The sequence below is a fragment of the Coloeus monedula genome (assembly GCF_965178545.1).
Source record: "Coloeus monedula genome assembly, chromosome: 15".
NCBI classification, from domain to species: Eukaryota; Metazoa; Chordata; class Aves; order Passeriformes; family Corvidae; genus Coloeus; species Coloeus monedula.
Genome location: NC_138795.1, coordinates 2,813,903 through 2,831,993, shown reverse-complemented (window position 1 = coordinate 2,831,993; position 18,091 = coordinate 2,813,903). Strand labels below are relative to the sequence as shown.

The 18,091-nt window shown below is 48.2% G+C and overlaps 1 protein-coding gene across 1 annotated transcript in view; it reads right to left on the bottom strand.

The window, feature by feature from the left end:
- Positions 1 to 7,713: 7,713 nt before the first annotated feature.
- The window catches only part of NSG2 (neuronal vesicle trafficking associated 2), a gene marked incomplete at both ends in the record, with an annotated part of 29,190 nt that continues 18,812 nt past the window's right edge, over positions 7,714 to 18,091 (bottom strand). The window contains 2 exons of the mRNA XM_082291310.1: positions 7,714 to 7,905; positions 9,467 to 9,577. Of these exons, the coding sequence (XP_082147436.1) occupies positions 7,714 to 7,905; positions 9,467 to 9,577 (303 nt within the window). The remainder of the gene's footprint in view (positions 7,906 to 9,466; positions 9,578 to 18,091) is intronic.

Here is an 18,091-nt window from a genome sequence, read left to right as displayed (position 1 = left end):
CATTACCTGTGGCAGAACTGAGGCAGATTTAACCACAGATTCCCAGGACAGCCTTTCCTCCCCCATGGAGCTGTGGGGTTTGTTCATGGATCTCCCTGAGGGGCTGGTTGTGGTGGGGTTGGAGATGGAGTTAGGAAATCCACGAGTCTGAGCATTACAGAGCCTTTTCTCAAAGATGTGCACACTTCAAAGGGAGGGAGAAAGGGAAGGAGGGGAAATTATTAAATCAGGCTGTTAAACACAGTGCTGCAGCTCAGCCCTGGTTGGTGATGCAGGAGGGACTGTCCAGCCCCACAGGTTTCCACACAAGTCCCAGGATGGAATTTCAGCAATTCCAGACCCTTTCTGTACTGCAGAGACCGGCAATGAGGATTTCCCAATGCTCTGCGTTGGTAGCAACCCATGGCTCATTCACTTGCCTTGGACAGAAAGGATGAAATAACCCAGGGAACAACTGGGAAGGGAACAGGGACTGGAAATGCAGAGGATGTGCTGAGTTGGGAGGTGAAAAAGCTGCCATTCCCCTCAAATAATTGTGTTCTGTGCATTTTAATCAGGTGCAGTATTGGCTGTGCTGGCAGGGTGATGACCAAGGGAAATAGTCCTGGATTTTCTGGCAGGTGGATTTGGGCTGTTTGTCCCTTGAAGTGATAATAATGGGATAGATAGAGATATATGAATATATTTATACAAAATATAGGAATTTTCCTTTCTCAATCCCCTGCCCCATCCCTGGAAGTGTCCAAGGTCAGGGGCTTGGAGCACCCTGGGCTAGTGGAAGGTGTCCCTGCCCATGGCAGGGGGGTGGAATGAGATGATCTTTGGGGTCCCTCCCAACCCAAACCATGCTGGGATTCTGGGATTCTGTTATTAATATGTGCCCACACAGAAATCAACAGCTTCTCCACCGTGTACCTGCCAAAATATCACTGGAAATAAAAGGGCTGAAGAGCCAGGCATCCCTTTTCCACAGGCAGTCATGGCTGTGCTGTGCAGATTGGATGCAGCAGGGAAAAGCAATAAACCTGGAGCTAAGGCATGGAGTCGATTTTTCTCCCCTTCTTTGTTTATTTAGGTTGAGGAGGTTACAGTGGCATGCCTTAGTTGGGTTTTATTTTAAGGAAAAGCTTCATTGGTATTTTTTTAAGCATGGCCAAGGCACAGAAGGGAGCAGATCGTGGGGTGGGCTGCAGGGAAGGGTGACAGCGTGCACAGATTAATGCAATTTGTGTGAGCCAGAGACTTTAACATCTTAATTACTCATCTGAAGGTCTCAGTGATTATGCCAATTGATCAAATCCACCAGAAAAATGCCTTCTCAAGGGATGACACGGAGCAAGGAGGGAATGCTGCATCTTTAAACATGAAGTGACTGCAGCCCCTCGGTGAACTGAGCCTGAGTCAGCTCGGCTGAGCTGGAGCCCCGCGGGACCCCTCTGCTGCTGCCAGAGCCTTTTCCTCTGCAGAAATCCTAAACCCACTTCTCTCCCTCTGCTGGGCTCCGCCAGACCTTCAGCCCGAGGATGAGATGGGGGAAAATGGGTCCTCTGGAATTACTCAAGGCACCTAAAAATCTGCTCAAATGAGTTTGTGCCACCTGAAGCCAGCTCAGAGCCTTTGGCACCAGACAGCCGAGGCTGTGTTTGAATCCTTGTCCCCAAATCACTGCTCACGGGTTCGCTACGGATCCACTCCCATGGCAGGGATAAGGAACAGCCCTGGCACCCCCAGGGCCAGGTCACCATCATCAGGACGTGGCTCATTTACACCCCTGTGTGGGTGAGGCAGCTGGAATTTGCTCAAGGTCAAAGGGAAAAGTGTTGGAAATGCTTCAGATGTTCCTGGGAAAATACAAGTTCAGTTTCGGCTTCATATATGAATTTATGAAAACGTATCTGAAAGAGATGGTGGGGTTTTTTCTCACTGTTTAGGTACTTTCATTCCTACTGCCATCATTTCAAAATTCCCTTCACCTTTATTCTCTTTCTTCCCTCAGCATTTATTCTTGTAAATTCCCAAAGATTCTTCAGCTCTACCACAAAAATCCTATTTTTAGCTTTTTTAGCTGGAGAAATCTTATTCCTCCCCCCTGCAACAATTCCTTTTTTTTTTTTTTTTTTTTTTATTGATGGTAGGCAGAAGTTGTTTTTCCAGTGAGCCAAAACTCCATAATTCACCCAGTAATTCTGCTGGCTGCTGTAAAAGTAGCCCCATCTTCCCAGTGGATTGAGCTGTCTTGCACACCAGCCCAGCCACTCCGGACTGCTGCCAAATGCTATATTTACATTTCCAAACTAAAATCTGTTTCTAATACATTTTTATGGGGAGTTTTGACCCTTTATATTTATTGTTAATGAGCTTTCATCTCTATAATAGCCTTTCATCCCAAAGGATCCTGAAGAGTAATTGTAATAACCTGGCATACAAAATATACACAGAAATCAATTTACCCAGCACTGAAATGTGGCCATGGCTGGAGGGGCTGGCAGGGAGGTGTCAGCAGAGCCCTGAGCTGCTGCTGCCCCCCAAGTGACAGGGACAGCTCCTGGCCTGGGCTGGCTCTGCTCCAGGTGAGCTGGAGGCACCCCCAGCCCTGCAGAGCAGAGGGTGGAGAAGGAATCTGGTGACTGCAAGGCTTGGGAGCTTGGATTTTGGGGCTCCAAGGCCATGGGGAGGCACACAGTGACCCAGCAGGGACACGGCACTGGTGGAGCCCCAGCTCCAGCCCCAGCAGGGACTGGGATCTGCTGGAATTGCTGCTGGCATCGTCCCGTTTGCCTCAGCAAATCCTCCCTCTGCGCTGTGCAGCCCCTGGAGCAGCCCTCTGCCATGGGGCTGTGGGCTCCAGGGCTCGCTGTGACCTCACAGCCCCAGCAGGGTGGCTCTTGGTAGCCCCTGGCAGTGTGAGGGGCTGATTCTGGCCACTTGTGCTGGAGGATGCTGTCCTTCCACAGCCTGTGAGGATGGGGGACGGGGCAGTGAGGGATAATGTCACCATCTCTCGCTGAGTGCACGGCAGCCCACACGGGCGGTTTGTCCAAAACTGCTCGTGTGGGCTCAGTATTTCCTTAGGGGCTGCTGTTTGCAGGTTCCCACTCCTGCTGCCCCCAGGGGGGCCCACGCTCCGTGTCAGAGCAGGGGAAGCCCCAGGGCTGCTGGTTCTGACCTGTGCAGAGCCCCGGGTGGAGGCAGATCCAGCACGTGGATCCTGCCTGGCAGTGGGATCAGGACCAGGCGATCCCATCGGGGCAGGGCAGGGCACTGGCCGTGCCAGGATGAACTGTGGAACCTGCTGCTAAGAGGCTTTTCCATGTCCTCTCGCTCTGCTTCTCCCCATCACCATCTGCCCGCTGCAGCACAAATCCTGCACTAATCCTGCCCAGCCTCCCCCAGCGACAGCGGCTCAGCTGCACTTCCCACCTTCCTGTGCTTCCCGTGGATTATTTTCCATGAGGAAGCAACCCACAACCTCTCAAATGGCTTGTCACCCACCCTCCCCAGTGAAGGAATGTTTTAAACCAAAAGGATTTTAACCTCTTTTGCCCCTCAAAGGGCACCAGTGCAGGTGAGAAGGGGAACTGAGTGCCAGAGACCCCAACGCTGCTGGGCAGTCCTGCAGTGGGATCCCTGCAGTGCCCCTGCCACTGCTGGCATTTAAAAAAAACAAAGGCCAAAAGGGATGGAAGGAAAGAGCCTTTCCTTCCCCCATCTCCTCCCGTAAGTCATTTTCCCTGGCCTATTTTACAGGAACTGAAAATCTATTAGAGGAATGGCTTAATCCGGTTTGACTGTAATAATTAGGGTGCTTTAAAAACCCCTGACTAATCGTATAAAATGCGATTGTGGACAGCTCAGTGCACGACCCTTACACTTATCACTGGAGGTATTATTACAAACCAGAAACAGCTGGTAAGCACGGGGGAGGATGAAGGGAATAAAAAATCACATGCAAAGGGACAGGGACTGCTCCTTCTCTGATCTCAGAGCAGCGCCTTGAGGTGTCTTTGGAATCCAAAGCACAAAGTCACCTCCCAGACCCCGGACAGACACAGCTGTTTTTGCCACTGTGCCCTGCCAGCCCTGTGGGCACCTCTTTTCCTTGCCCTGGTTTTGCAGGCAGTCCAAGAGGATTGGAGTCAGTGCTGGAGCGAGTATCCTCAGGGCACTGCAGATGCTGGGAGAGGTTTTTCCAAAACAAGACAGTCTGGATCAGGCAAGGAGGATGCAGTGCTTCAGGGTCATTGGGTTACAGCAGAAAAGCAACTCTGGTTCCATGCCTTGGCTGGTGCCAATCTCCTTTTCTCTCGCTCTCTGTCTTTCTCAAGCTCTAGCAGCCAGAGTTTCTTCCTTCTCTTCCCGGGGCTGAGCACAGCTGAGTTCCCACCATGGCATCACCACACCTTTGGTGAAGGTTTTTTCCCCCCACCTGTTCTGCCCAGGGTTGCTGCCTGCTCAGGATGCCCTGGTCCCTGCCAGCTGAGCTCGTTCCTGTGCTGGCACTTCTCCTTCCACCCTTCCCACCACCCCAGCAGGGCAGACAAACAGCCCAGGCACCCATCCCTGCAGGACTGACAACTCTGCCAGGCCCAGGGGACCACAAGGGAATTTTGGTGGGGAGTTCAAACTCTGCTATAAGGGAGAAGATCGCCCAAAGAGATTCCTGCTGCAGCAGGGTCAGGCACAGAGGAGGTTGGAGCTGATGGACTTGGCCACCACAGAAATGCTGGAGTGGCACAGGGAAGGCTCTTGTTCCTCAGACCACCCAGGGCTGAGCCCTCACCCTCACCCAGACACAGCTCATGAAAACACTGCTCTCCAGAGCCCCTCGAGAGCTTCAGGCTGCAGAGAGCCGACAGCCCTGATGAGCCTGGGCTATCACCACCACGCTCCTTAATCAGAGCTGAAAACTCATGATCAACCTTGAAGGAGGCTTCTAAAGACTGAAATAATAAGATGATGCACTACAATTCCAATTTTCTCCCTGTTCCTGTGATTAAAATACATGGCTGAATCTTGGAAGCTCAACTGCAGAAGCTTTAATAACAATATTCACATGGAACTTACAGCAAGAGTTGAGTTGTTTGGTTTCTTTTGCTTTCCCCCTGAGTCTTTCTTGGGGTTGTTTTTCATTCTGCTCTATACAGATTTTGATCTTTTCCTTATTAAATAGGAATGGTTATCCCCACTGGCTCACTTATCTAGTAATAGCTAGAACCCTTTTAATTCAAGTGATTTGATTCCTGGGTTTTTCTGATTCAAATAAACATGCAGGCAGAGTATTACTGGGGAACTGGCAATAGAATTCCACGGTTAAATTATCCCGTGACTCAATCCTGCACAGCACCGGATCCTTTTTAATACATTTCACAAGTACTCAGTGCTGACCTCCGACACCAGAGTGGTTTCTCTCCTGTGGTAGCTCAATTTCACAACTCTGAATACACTTTTTAGGTTTTTTTTTTTTCAGAAGGAATGCTATCCAAAGGTTCTATAAAATGTTCTTTAGCCTTTGGGAATGAGTCAATTTAATGCCAGGCTATCATTCCATTTCAAAGAGCCGAAGGATTTGAGGCAACACAATCTGCTTTCTGAAGCATGTGAGATGCATACAGCTGTGGGTTTGTTACAAACCAAGGGGCAGAGTTTGGGTACAGAGCTCAACTTTCCCAAAGTTCATCTGCGGCCCTTGGTTTGTCAGCTGGATTTCCCTGCAGAGCTCCTTTGTTTAACCCCCCATTTCAAGGAATCCTTGCACCAGGAAAGGGAGACATTGCTGCCAGGAAAAGTTCCTGAAATCCATTGGTTTTAAAGTGGGAAGAAAGTGAGGTCCATTGTAAAACCAGTAAAAAATGAGCTTGGGTTTAATTACTATTTTCCTACTGGAAATGGGTGAGGACATTGGGAATAAAAGCTGGGCATTACAAGGGGAAAAAAAGCAGCTCTGAAAGTGCCTCTTGAAATCCAGAGTCACCTTGGGGCTGGTGCAGGGGTGCAGCACCACACACATCCCTCCACCTCCCAGCCCAGGGCACGAGGCACAAGAAAATCCACAGGAGCCATGGAGACGCTCAGTCACATCGAACTTTATTTTAATCCCGTCAGAAAAGTTCAAGAATTACACCAAAAAATACTTCAGTCTCTGCTACCTACTGACAAAAAATACACCACAAAATTATAAACTGTTCAGTGGTTTTGCTGGAGTTCGGGTTGGTGGAGGGGGTGGTTTGTACATTTTGAGTGAGAAATGAATTTACAGGTGGAGAGGGAAGGGAGGACAGGGAGTCAGACGATGGCATTTGGCACTACAGTTTTAGCTACACTATACAGTTATTTCTCATGATGCCTGCAGGACTGAGGAGTTCTGCCCTCACACACTGCCCACTGTCTCTGACATGGAGGACAAAACTGCCCAATGCGAGGGAAGAAGGGGCCAGTTCCTAATTTCCATTCCAGTCTAGCCAAAAATCTGAGAAAGCAGCTCAGTCCAAGGTGAACCTTGCCCTGCGTGCACACTCTGCTCCTGCTGCTCGCCTCTCCCTGCTCTTGCAGCTCTGAAAAAAGAGAATCCTTGGGGTTTTTCTAAATCCCACCAGCCTGCACTAATCTCAGGTGCCATTTGTGGGGAGAAGGATGTGTTACAGTGGGCAGGACTGGATTAAGCTTGGGGTCTGCTCTGGGTTTGCAAGCAGAGATTTGATTTGTACGTCTCTCTAGAGACCTGGAATGACTGGAAATGCTGAAGGAGCTGAAGCTGAAGGAGGGAAGCAGCAGCATCCCATTTCATGGGAAAATTAGGGGCTGAAAAGTTAGAGGCTCAATACTGTCAGCACTTTTGAGAGGCTCCTCAGATCATAATGGAATTTGTGTTTTGGTGACCCTCAGGAGAGAGTTTTAAAGGATGAAGACTCATGGAAATTGCCAAAGCTCATGCAGGGAGTCTGCCAGAAGCAGAAGTAGAGCCCTGAACTCCTGACTCTGAGTCCTGTGCTCAAAAGTTTATTCAAGATTTCACTACAGCAACCTCTGTCTGCTCCCATCCTGCTCCATCTCCAAACAGGAGCCTGGATTTCAGCCTCAGAGCCTGACCAGGATCAGCAACACTCTGGTGGCTCCTTAGGAATGCCAGGAACTTTCTGGATTTCCCTGGGGCACTGTGCAGGGTTTGCATTTGCCTGTGAGCATGTTTGGGGCAGGAGGGGATGCTTGTATTTCTCTGTCAGTGAATGAACACTGACACTGGATTCAATCTGACAGCAAAATATTCCCCCTTTGGCAAACCAAACAACATCACAATGTCTTTGTACTGGGTTCTCTCTACCCCCTTTTGAAAGGATTCCAGCTCTTCCTTCACTGCACGTGGAGCCTCTGACACAGCTTTCCAGCACTGACAAAACTTGGTGAGATTCTCCTTGCTGCTTATATCCTCTCTGGCTGTTTACCTAATTTGCTTTTTTTGTTTTTTAATTTATTTTTCTAACAAATAGTTAAGCAATGATTTAAAAATATTTTTACATCGTTAAGGTACAGTCAACATCAAACATGCCTTTGTACAAGAGCTCGACTCGGTTACAAATCAACGAGAACAACGCACGAAAAGAAATATCCATGAAGCTGATCCTGCACTCGGGATGGATTTCCTCCTGCCCCGCTGGGAGCAGGGCACGCTCAGCAACGCGGTGTTGTCCCCCCGCCCTCCCGCTCCGCCCATTCCCTTTAATGACCTTCTGTCTTGGCAGCCTTGTTGTCGTGGCTGGCCGAGCCCGAGGGCAGCCAGGGGGACACGGCCCGGGAGCTGGTCTGCTTGGCCATGCTGTAGTGGCTGATGACGGTGTAGAACCTGCCCCGGGAGTTGGAATCCTGTGCCGAGTAGTAGGCGTCCAGCGAGGCGGGGATGCAGCGCTTGTGCTGGGAGGGGAAAGCAAGAGAAGCAGAGTGATGCCACCGGGTTTCACAGGCTCCTGCTCGCACTCAGATCGCCCCTCGGTGCCCTGGGAATGCACCGAGCTGGGCTTGGCCTTCCAAACCTGTTGCTATTGGCAACCCCGGTGGCAGACCCAGGGTCTCAGGCGGGATGGGAGCAGGGCTGAGGAGGGAGCGTGGGACTGGCTCACTGCGGCACCGACACACGCCGGGAACGGGGCAGGGCTGGGGCCAGGGGCAGGGCTGGGGCCAGGGGCAGGGCTGGGGCCAGGGGCAGGGCTGGCTGAGCAGCTCTGCTCATGGGCCGAGGCCAGAATTAATCCCCAGACAGGCAGAGGCAGAAAAAGCTGCTTTGTGCTGCTCTGTTCAGAGTGTTACCCTGACCTGTGGGATGAGCACCCGGCTGGGGATGGCAGGAGGCACGGCCCAATGGGTCAGCTCTTTTCACAAGATCATGTCTGGATTTGATTCTGAAATCCATGATTCTATGAAGGGACCTCAAAGCCCACCTCATTCCAAGCCCCTGCCGTGGGCAGGAACACCTTCCACTAGCCCAGGCTGCTCCAAGCCCCGTCCAACCTGGTGTTGGACAATTCCAGGCATGGGGTAGCCACAACTTCTCCAGGAAACCTGTGCCAGGGCTTCACTCCCCTCACAGGGAAGAATTTCTTCCCAATATCCCATCTAAACCTGTTCTCTATCACTTTGAAGCCATTTCCCCTTGTCCTGTCACTCCAGGCCCTTGTAAAGTCTCTCTGCATCTTTCTTGTAGCTCCTTCAGGCACTGGAAGGCCACATTTAAGTCATCCCAAAGCCTTTTGTTTTCCAGCCTGAGCAATCCCAATTCTCCCTCTTTATATAACCTAAGAGAATAATTCACAATGATTAATACACCAACATCTCTTACTCTATTTTCCAACTCACAGATTATCCCCAGTGAGGACAAGACTCCTGTGAGCTTATGACTTTATGCACAGTCAGAAGTCAGTGAATTATTTTGCAAAATTTTTTTTTTTTAATCTCAGCAGACCAGGCAAACAGCTCAGTGAATATTCAATATAAAATCACTGGGCAGTGGGGTTTTAGCAATTGTTACACGGTTTTGTTCTTGACAGAGGCTCAAGTGAACTACTTGGGCAAATTTGGATTTCTTTCACAAAGGACACGAGTGCCAGCACTGCAGCAGTTTGCTTTGCATTACAATTACAATGTATGCCAGTAAACCTCAGTTACTTGGGAGTGTGGGAAGCAAATGCGGGATCCCAGCTGCAATAAATCCATTCACAAATATGAGGGATTGTTGCTGAACATCTGTCTGTAGTGTTCACCAAATGCTAATCCCAACAATTACACTGTAACAGTAGCTGATGGAAGCAGATGCACGTCCACATTTCCCATAACACTTTTTCCATTTCAACACATTCCTGCCAAATGTTCTGTTTGGCCTGGTCAAAAAAAAAAAAAAAAAAGCAGCCTGGGCTGTAACCATGCAGGCAATTAGAGCCTGTCATTAGCTCAGGCAATTCATCCTTCTCAAGTTCCTTACCTTATAAACAAATCCATCTGGGCAACTGTGGTCGTAAGTGAAGGCTTTGTACACCACAAGGAACACTATGCAGGCAAGGAATGCAAGAGCCAGGCTTATGAGGATAGTGACCTAGGAAAGAGGGATAATGTTACTGTACATATGTTAAAATGGCATTATGAGCAACCTCATAATTAAATGACTTATAGGAACAGACATTCTAACAGACTGCAGCCTTCACTCCACCGTGCAGTACTTAACTAAGCATGGTAATTGACTGAATGCTGGATCCAATACCCTGCATTCCCACATCATTCCCATCCCCCCCAGGACTTTCAGCAGGGCACATTCCTCTGTTTAACCCCTTGCAAATGTATGGATTTTGCTGTCGGATTTGGTGTCCTCGGAGCATTTGTGTTCCCATGCTCTCAGCTCTGGCCCAGCAGGACCCAGCAGCAGCCAGAACGCACATCTGGGGTCTGCTGTGTGTGGATCTGTGAGCACGGCAGATCCCACTTTTCTGGGAGCAGAGGCAGGTGAGCAGGGGGGGGGAGTGAGGCCTTTGCAGCACCTTTGTAGCACCCCTTTGTGCCTCCTGAGCAATTCCACCAGGATAAACTGGGTCTTGCCAGAGAAAGGGAACCCTTCTCTATTTCTCCAAGCTGTAAAAGGACAATATCCTGACTACTGACAAAACCCCAAAGCACATCCAAGAGCAGATGCTGCTGTTGGAGGTACCAGACACAATTCCCTCTTTGGGGCTCAAATATTCCCCCTCTCCTCATTCCCCAGCAGGTCACCTTGCTGCACATTTCTGTTTCTTTGCTGTAGCTCCCTTCTCTCCAGCTTTTCCAGGTCCCTCCTAAATAGTTCATCCAACAGCAAGTTTTCTGTCCCTACTCCATGTCTGGACTGAGGCTCTGACCATTGATTTTTGCTGAGCTGTGTATTTCTGAGCAAGGATCTGTAAAACACTCCCACCCTCCCCTTTCCCAAAGCTTTCTTGGTCCCATAATTCCACAAATGCAGCATAAATGGCTCTGGATTCCAACTGCCTAAATGAGAGTGGGCTGCACCAGGATTTTGCAGGATCTATGCATCCTGTCTACAGAAGATGTAACTTGCAGGAGAGGTGATGGCAGAAAGTGGGAAAACACTGGTAATTCCTACAGCAGAGGAGACAGGCTTGTCAGGAACAGCAGTTCATGAACAGCAAGCTGGTTATAGCTCAGAATTAATCAATATAGTCTTATTTTTACAACAGTAATATTATGTAATATTTGTAATATTTTATCAGGAAATGTATACTAATTGCTTAATATTGGTTCACATGGAAATCTGCTCTCATTCTCCCCTTCAATCATTCCAGCAGCTGCAGTTCTGGGAGGAGTGGGATTTGCAATCCTGCACAGACTCCAGGGGCCACTGGAATTGCTGGCAGGGCAGGAAAAGCCTTCCCAGCAATCCCACAGGAAGATGAAGTGCTTGGTGAGGGTGTTCCTACACAGCACGTTGGGATTATTCCTGGAAGACTCAGAGCTACAATTCTGGAGGTTAAGACAAAGGAGTGAAGGCAAATCTGTATCCTTGGTGTCAAATCTTACCCATCACATCCAAAACTCAGGGAAGACAGGGCTGTGGATACTCTAGCAGGAGAGAGTCCTAATTAATTGTTAAATTCGAGTATTTTAGAATAAAATGTAAAAAGGTTTGACTGGGGCTAAGAGGCTTTGCCAAGGACAGAGAGTTCACTGAAGCCCTGACCTGCCTTTTAACATTCCTGCTTGAATTAACCTCTCCTTGGGCCCTAATCTGCTGCAAAATGGGTCAATTAAGGCAAAGGCAGCAGCAGAGGGAGCAGCATTTACTGCTGGATCTGAGAGAAAACTGTAAGGGATTCCTGGAGTGCTGGAGAGGAATCTGGCACAAAAGGAGTGCAGTTGTACGAATCGCACCAGTCGGACCAAGAAAATTCGGGATCCACGTCCTCTCAGTGCCCACAGGGGTGAACAGAAATATTTCAGAGCAGCTTTATGGCAGCCCTTGGGTTCCCAACTTGGGGAAGTGTGTCCCTTTGCATGGTGATAAAGAGGAAGAAGGCTCAGCTGGATTCAAGGGAGACGCAAATGGAATTTGACACGATTTCTGTCACCAAAAGGAGTTGTATTTCACATGAAAAAAAATTTTTTTAAGTCACTTTGAAATAGTAAAAAGGAGAGACTTCCTGGATTAAATATGCTCTACTTTTTCCAACAGGAGACCTGGGAAAACCAAATCCCTCCCCATAAAGAGCCATCACAATCTTGGTGACAGGTCAGTGTGGAGGAGCATTTTCCCCTGTAGAACACATGTCCATCAACTCTTCCTCATTTAAAAGGGGAGCCTGCTAAGCCTGGTACTTTCTGTAATTCCAGTGTAGGTACTAAAACCACGATGACAATGACAAAAGTGTCCTTTGAGGTTAATTTGAAGGCACTAGAGCAAAATGTACATCTTGTTCTACCAAAGCCAATGCTGAGGGGCAGCCCTGGCTAGAAAGTCAGAAATAAGAAATGTTCAGCTCTCCAGTCTGGCAACTCTGCCCCAAATTAAATGTACAATGAAAAAAGAGACTCAGCCTTCAGAAGAAGAAAGAACTGAGCTGTGGAGTGAGAATGAATAGCTCTTCACGGCTATTCTGCTAAATCCCAAGTGCATGCACAGCCTATGGAAATGACCATTAGAACTGCAATTTGAGGGGTTCCTTTCCTCTTGTCTGCCCACTGAGTCCCTAAAAAGAATAAATTCCCCTCTGCTCTGTCACTCTGCTCGGGCAAAGTGCTGACATCCAATTCATTATGGCCCAGGAGCAGGTCCCTGTGCTGAGCTCTCCCCTCCCTCCAGGGTGTAACTGAGCCCATTTTCACCCTCCTGCCTCTCCTGCACTCGCAGAATTACGGCGTGACAACATTACACCTGCTGATAAATGGTGTAAAATTGCTCTGGATAAAATGTCATGTAAGATGTTAAAACCCAGAGGAAAGGGAAGAAAAATCCACCCCCAGGTATTCTGTCATGCCAGAGCTAAGATCCACCTCTCCAACTATTCCAGAGCATACAAAACTTCATTAACATTCAAACACCAAAGAATCACAGAGCTGCAATACCTAATAAACCTCCACTTTTTTTTTTTATGATTAACACGAACCTTGGCAGTCTCTAAGCAATATAAACACTCACAGAGGGGAAATAAAATTTAGTGAGCAGATAAAACCGAGAAGTGCTGCAGGCATGAATCTGTCACATGTGACTGCTCGAGTGGGTGAAAGAAGGGGGGGGGTTTGCCTGCCCTCTCCTCAAAATCTCACATGATTCCCAAAGGCTCCCTTAAGAAGAAACAGAGAAGAGAGAACATCATTACCACACCAAAACACTCCCCATCCTCCAAAAAATGTGGGAAGAGGCCCTTAACATCCGTGAAGGATGATGTCAAGCTCCCATCAACAGCAGCACACTTGGGGTGGCTCCTCCCTTTGCCCACAGATGAAGAGCACTTTTTGCATTTTCACACAGCACAGATGAATAAAAGGATCCATCCTCATCAGGCAACGGGACATCAGGTGCCAGCAGGTTTTGTGCCAGGGAGAGGATGTCTAATTGCAGTGGTGTTCCAGCTAACCTGGCTTTCATGAAGCCCACAGAAGCATCCTCCCTGCTCTCTCTGATTTCATCAGCTGCCCAGGATTTCCTTTTTCATCAAAAATTCTCTTTTTCCCTCTCTCGCTCCAGTATAAAGCCCTATTTAAAAGGCAACCAGAGAACAATGGCACATCCAAACAGCAGGGCATTTACTTTGCAGCTTTTTCCATTGCAAGGTTTTTACAGTTTTAGTCTTTATTTATATAATATATAACCATAGAATGGTTTGGGTTGGAAGGGACCTCAAAGATCATCTCATTCCATGGACAGGGACACCCTCCACTAGCCCAGACTGCCCCAAGTGTCCAACCTGGCCTTGGACACTTCCAGGGATGGGGCAGCCACAGCTTCTCTGGGCACCCTGTGCCAGGGCCTGCCCACCCTCACAGGGAAGAATTTCTTACCAACATCCAACTGCAATTTCCCTTCTTTCAGCGTGGGTGGCACTTCTTTGATATCAGGCATGAGTTTATTTCTAGACCTGGTAAATCAGTGTTTGACTCTGGACACTTTTCTCCCTGCTTATATACACTTAAAACTGGAGCAGAGCCAAGAAGATGCCAAGCAGGAAAAGGAAAAGCCTTGCTGCCTACAGGAAAAGCATCCAGGCTCAGAGAAGAGATAAAGATCATTTACCATGGAAAAATCCCTGCAAAATTCGGCGCCATTTTCTTACTCTCTGCAGCTGTAATGTGAATTAGGGGCCTCAGAAGCCTCTGTCTGTTCCTGCACTGCAGTCCAAGCCTCTTCACAAAATCCCAGTTTAGCAGGAAAAGTTCCCACTGCTGCTCCCATGTCTGGTTCTACAAGATACCTTCAGTGTTGCTGGGCACTGGGAAATTTTGTGACCTTTAACAGGCAATTCAGCTAAAGTTGTTCTCTTGGTTTTAATCTTCTCTTTGTAGAAGAAGAAAGGCAAAGAACAAGGCAAAATTTGTTATGAACAAAATTGGCAGAAATTCTGTCAAGGTTATTTCAGAGAAGAGCTTAAGAGCTGTGCTTGGACAGGCAGCAAAGCTTTTCCTATAGTTTATGGCAATTCCATTACACCTGGAAACCAACCAATCCCCTGACAACCCAGTTAACTTGCAGAAAAAAAATCACAAAATCATCTAAGGGCATCCAAATACATCCATGCACTCATGAATCCATTATAAAGATTTCTGCTTGACAATGAAAAATTCAGGAGGGCAATTTTTTTCCCCTTCATCCCATAACTTCTTCCAGCTGATAACGAGATGGAAGATTGACACCATCAGATCTCCACATGAACAGTACAATTAAAGTGAAAGACTCAGGAGCACTTTGCAGCTCCTGGATCCAGATATCCTGGCTGCCTCCCTGTATTCCAGGATGGAATCCAAGTGCAAACCACCCAAATCCAGGTTGTTATTGCAAGAAAACTCAGCTGTGTTGGCAGTGAGGGAGCCACAGGCTGACAGGACACTCAGATGGATGAAGCAGGGGATGAGGTACCCCCCAAATACACACCAGGAGGAGCTGCCCCACTGTTCAAACTCTGTCAAAGAACTGTTGTGGTGCCTTGCCCAGCACCCAGACACCCTGATCTACCCTGACAGTGAAAATGATCTGACTGCACTTCTTCAAAAATGACATTTCACTCCCCACCGTTAAAAATAGTTTTGTAATAAGTTGCTGATTTTGCTGATCTTCTCTCAACAGCTTCGCCTCCGAAATTTTGAAAGGCTAACTGCAAAAAAAAGTGACACAATTGGGTCTTCAGATTTGCTTAGTACTGCTCAAGAAGATGTAGGATTTGTTCTTCATTATTACAGCACAGCTTTGTTCCAGATGGTGTCCAGATTCTAAAGAAGCATTGTTTAGGAGATGCTTTGTAAGAGGGAAATGTCCTCAGTCATGTATCTACATTTTCAGGGCTATGGGAAAATATTAGTGCTGCGAGGTTTCTTAATGAAGTTTTAGGGTGGGTGGCATTTTTCGGTCCTTTATCTTAGAATGCAGAACCATAATGCATAACCAACTTGGCCCCAATTCTCAGAAAAACAGTGAACACCATCCATGCAGATGGGACCATCCTGGGGTCCAGAAACTTCTCACATCTGCTGCTGGGCTGATCCCTGGTGTGGGCAGCAGGGCAGGGGGGGATTGTGCCCCTCTGCCCCTCTCAGGTGAGAGCCCACCTGCAGAGCTGCCCCAGCCCTGGGGCCCTGCACAGGAAGGGCCTGGAGCTGCTGAGAGAGGCCAGAGGAGGCTCCAGGATGATCCGAGGGATGGAGCAGCTCTGCTGGGAGGAAAGGCTGCGAGAGCTGGGATTGTTCAGCCTGGAGAGGAGAAGCTTTGGGGTGACCTCAGTGTGGCCTTCCAGTGCCTAAATGAGCTAAAAGATGGAGAGAGACTTTGGGCAAGGGCCTGGAGCAACAGGACAAGGGGGAATGGATTCAAACTGAAGGAATTCTTCCCTGTGAGGGTGGGCAGGCCCTGGCACAGGGTACCCAAAGAAGTGTCCAAGGGCAGGTTGGATGGGGCTTGGAGCAACCTGGGCTAGTGGAAGGTGTCCCTGCCCATGTGAGGAGGAGGAATTGAATGATCTTTAAGATCCCTTCCAGCCCAAACCATTCTAGGATTCTCTGCTCCACTATTGCAGGGGTTCCTTTCAGCCCATGCAGCCCAGCAATCAAAGTCCAAAACACTCACAGAGTCCAGAGAGGCTCATTTATCCAAGTACCCCAAAGCCTCAGAGGAAACCACTTGAAACAGCAGTGGCTGTCTCTGAGTCAATTTCCCCTCCCAGCCATGTCCCCATGGGCTCTACCCATCTCTGCACACCCCAGCCCACTGTGACAACACCAGAGAACCTTTCCAAGTTTGCAAATCTTAAAAAGAATCATCTCTTTTCCAGGATAGCCACCAGCAATTCCTCTGCTCTGCGCCTCCTAAAGCTGTGAGAGCAGCACGAGTGTGGAAGGAGCACACCGTGTTTCTAAGCAATTTGTCAAATAATTAAATTATGCACACAATAACTAGCTGGCTCAATTATATTAGCCAGTCTCCATCATGTAATATAATTTCTAGTGGCTGTTTAGGCCCTAATAGCCTCAGATCTTTTTAACAGTGTCTGGTGCCAGCTGCAGGCTGCGTGACATCTCCCTGTGCCAAGTCAAACCCCTTGGATGGAAAATTCATGGCTCCGTTTCCAAGCCCCCGTTCCTTATGGAAGTTCTAAATGCCATTTTAAATAAGGCTGCTTCACCAATGAGCATCAGTGAATTTCCATTTAGGTAAATAAAAAGCTCTGCTGGATTTGCTTTCTCTTTTCTGCCATTTAATGCCATAAAAAAATTCCTTCATCAAGCAGGCTGGTGTAGTGAGATGGGGTGATGTTGTTTCTAGCACCACCACAGAAATACACGGCCATTCTGGCACACCAGGCAGGTGTTTTAAGGTGTGTTCCCCCACTCCTACAAGAATATTTTCTTTCTCTTCCAACTGTCAGAAGCCTTCCCACTGGGACTAGGAGATCTTTCAGGTCCCTCCCAGCCCAGGCCATTCAGTGGCTCTGTGTCTGTTACCTCCAAAAGAAAAGAAGCAAAGCCCCCAAATTAAACAAGTGGAGTGACTCAAGAACGACTCAGAAAGGAGCTTTCCTTCCCAACCCCACACCCTGAGAACACCTGACAGCCCATTTCAGGAGCTGAGCAGTGCTGGAAGAGGCTTCCTTGCAGATGCCTAATTTGAGGTGTTTTTTCAATTAGTGGGACTGCAGCAGACAGAAACATCCTCTCCAAGCCTTCCTGACGTGCAGCCATTCCCCACTGCCCTGGCAGAGCCTTGGCTGTGACATTTCCTCTGGTCACTCCATGTGGGACATGGCACTGGATGCCTCAGCTCATCACAGGCCCTTTTTAAATGCATTAACAGGGATACAAGATAAATCAAGCCATCAATAAACTGTCTCCTTGCCTGCCCTTTGCCTGCAAAGACTCAACCGTTGCAGTCTCATGAATGCAAAAATCTTCCCCTCTCACTCTTCCCCGATGTTGGATTTGGTGCAGGGAAGGCTTTGGGAGCCCTGACCAAGAAGGGACTCAGGAATTAGCTCATGGCAACACACCTGGGAATTGCAGGTATTGTTCCCTGCTCTGCTAGTGCCTTTTCCTGACACCTGACATCCCCCCAAGCCCAGCTCCAGAGCTCACTCCCCACTCATAGACACCCCAGCGAGAGCCACCCAAAGCTGCAAGCATGTGAATTCCCCAAATCTTGGCTTTTCCTGGGAAAAAAACACCCAAAGGCCACCACCATCCCACAGCCAAGGATCAGGCTGGCTCTAGGGAAAAGCTGAGGTGCATTTCCTATGTGAAATTACCTTCTTCCAAAGGTCAGGCTTGCGTGAATCAAAACACCTCTGTTCAGTGCACCCTTGTGCCTGAAAAAAAGTCACTTGGAAGTTTGTTCCTCCAAGAATGCCAACAAATTCACCTGTATTTCAGCATTTATGTCTCACATCAAGAGTAGGAAATAATATTTCTGCATTCATGGTCCAGTACACCCACTTCTCCTTAAAAACTTATTATGTGGGTGCTTCATAGGAGAACAAAGTGAGGACTTGGTGAGCAGAGTGTCCCCTGGGTAACTTAAGAATTAAAAGCCTTTCCATTTTGAATTAGAAAGATGAAGCTTTATTGCTGCAAATGACTTACAAGAGCTACTCTTTTAACAGCAAACAACAGAAATGAATAATTGAGGTGATTATGCTGCCTTCAAAGGCATGAGGCCAGTTCCATTAGCTGTGGATCTGACCCAACAGGCTTTAATGCATCTGCAAGTACCAACAAGAGGCAGCTCAGCTCTGTTTAACATTCAATCACAGCCTGTGCTGCTTTAGAAAGAGAGAGTGAAACATTGCATGGAAAAATATGTGTGAGTGAAGCATTGTGTTTCCTTGATTATTATTTTTCTTTAGCATTCAGTGGTCTGGCTACAAGA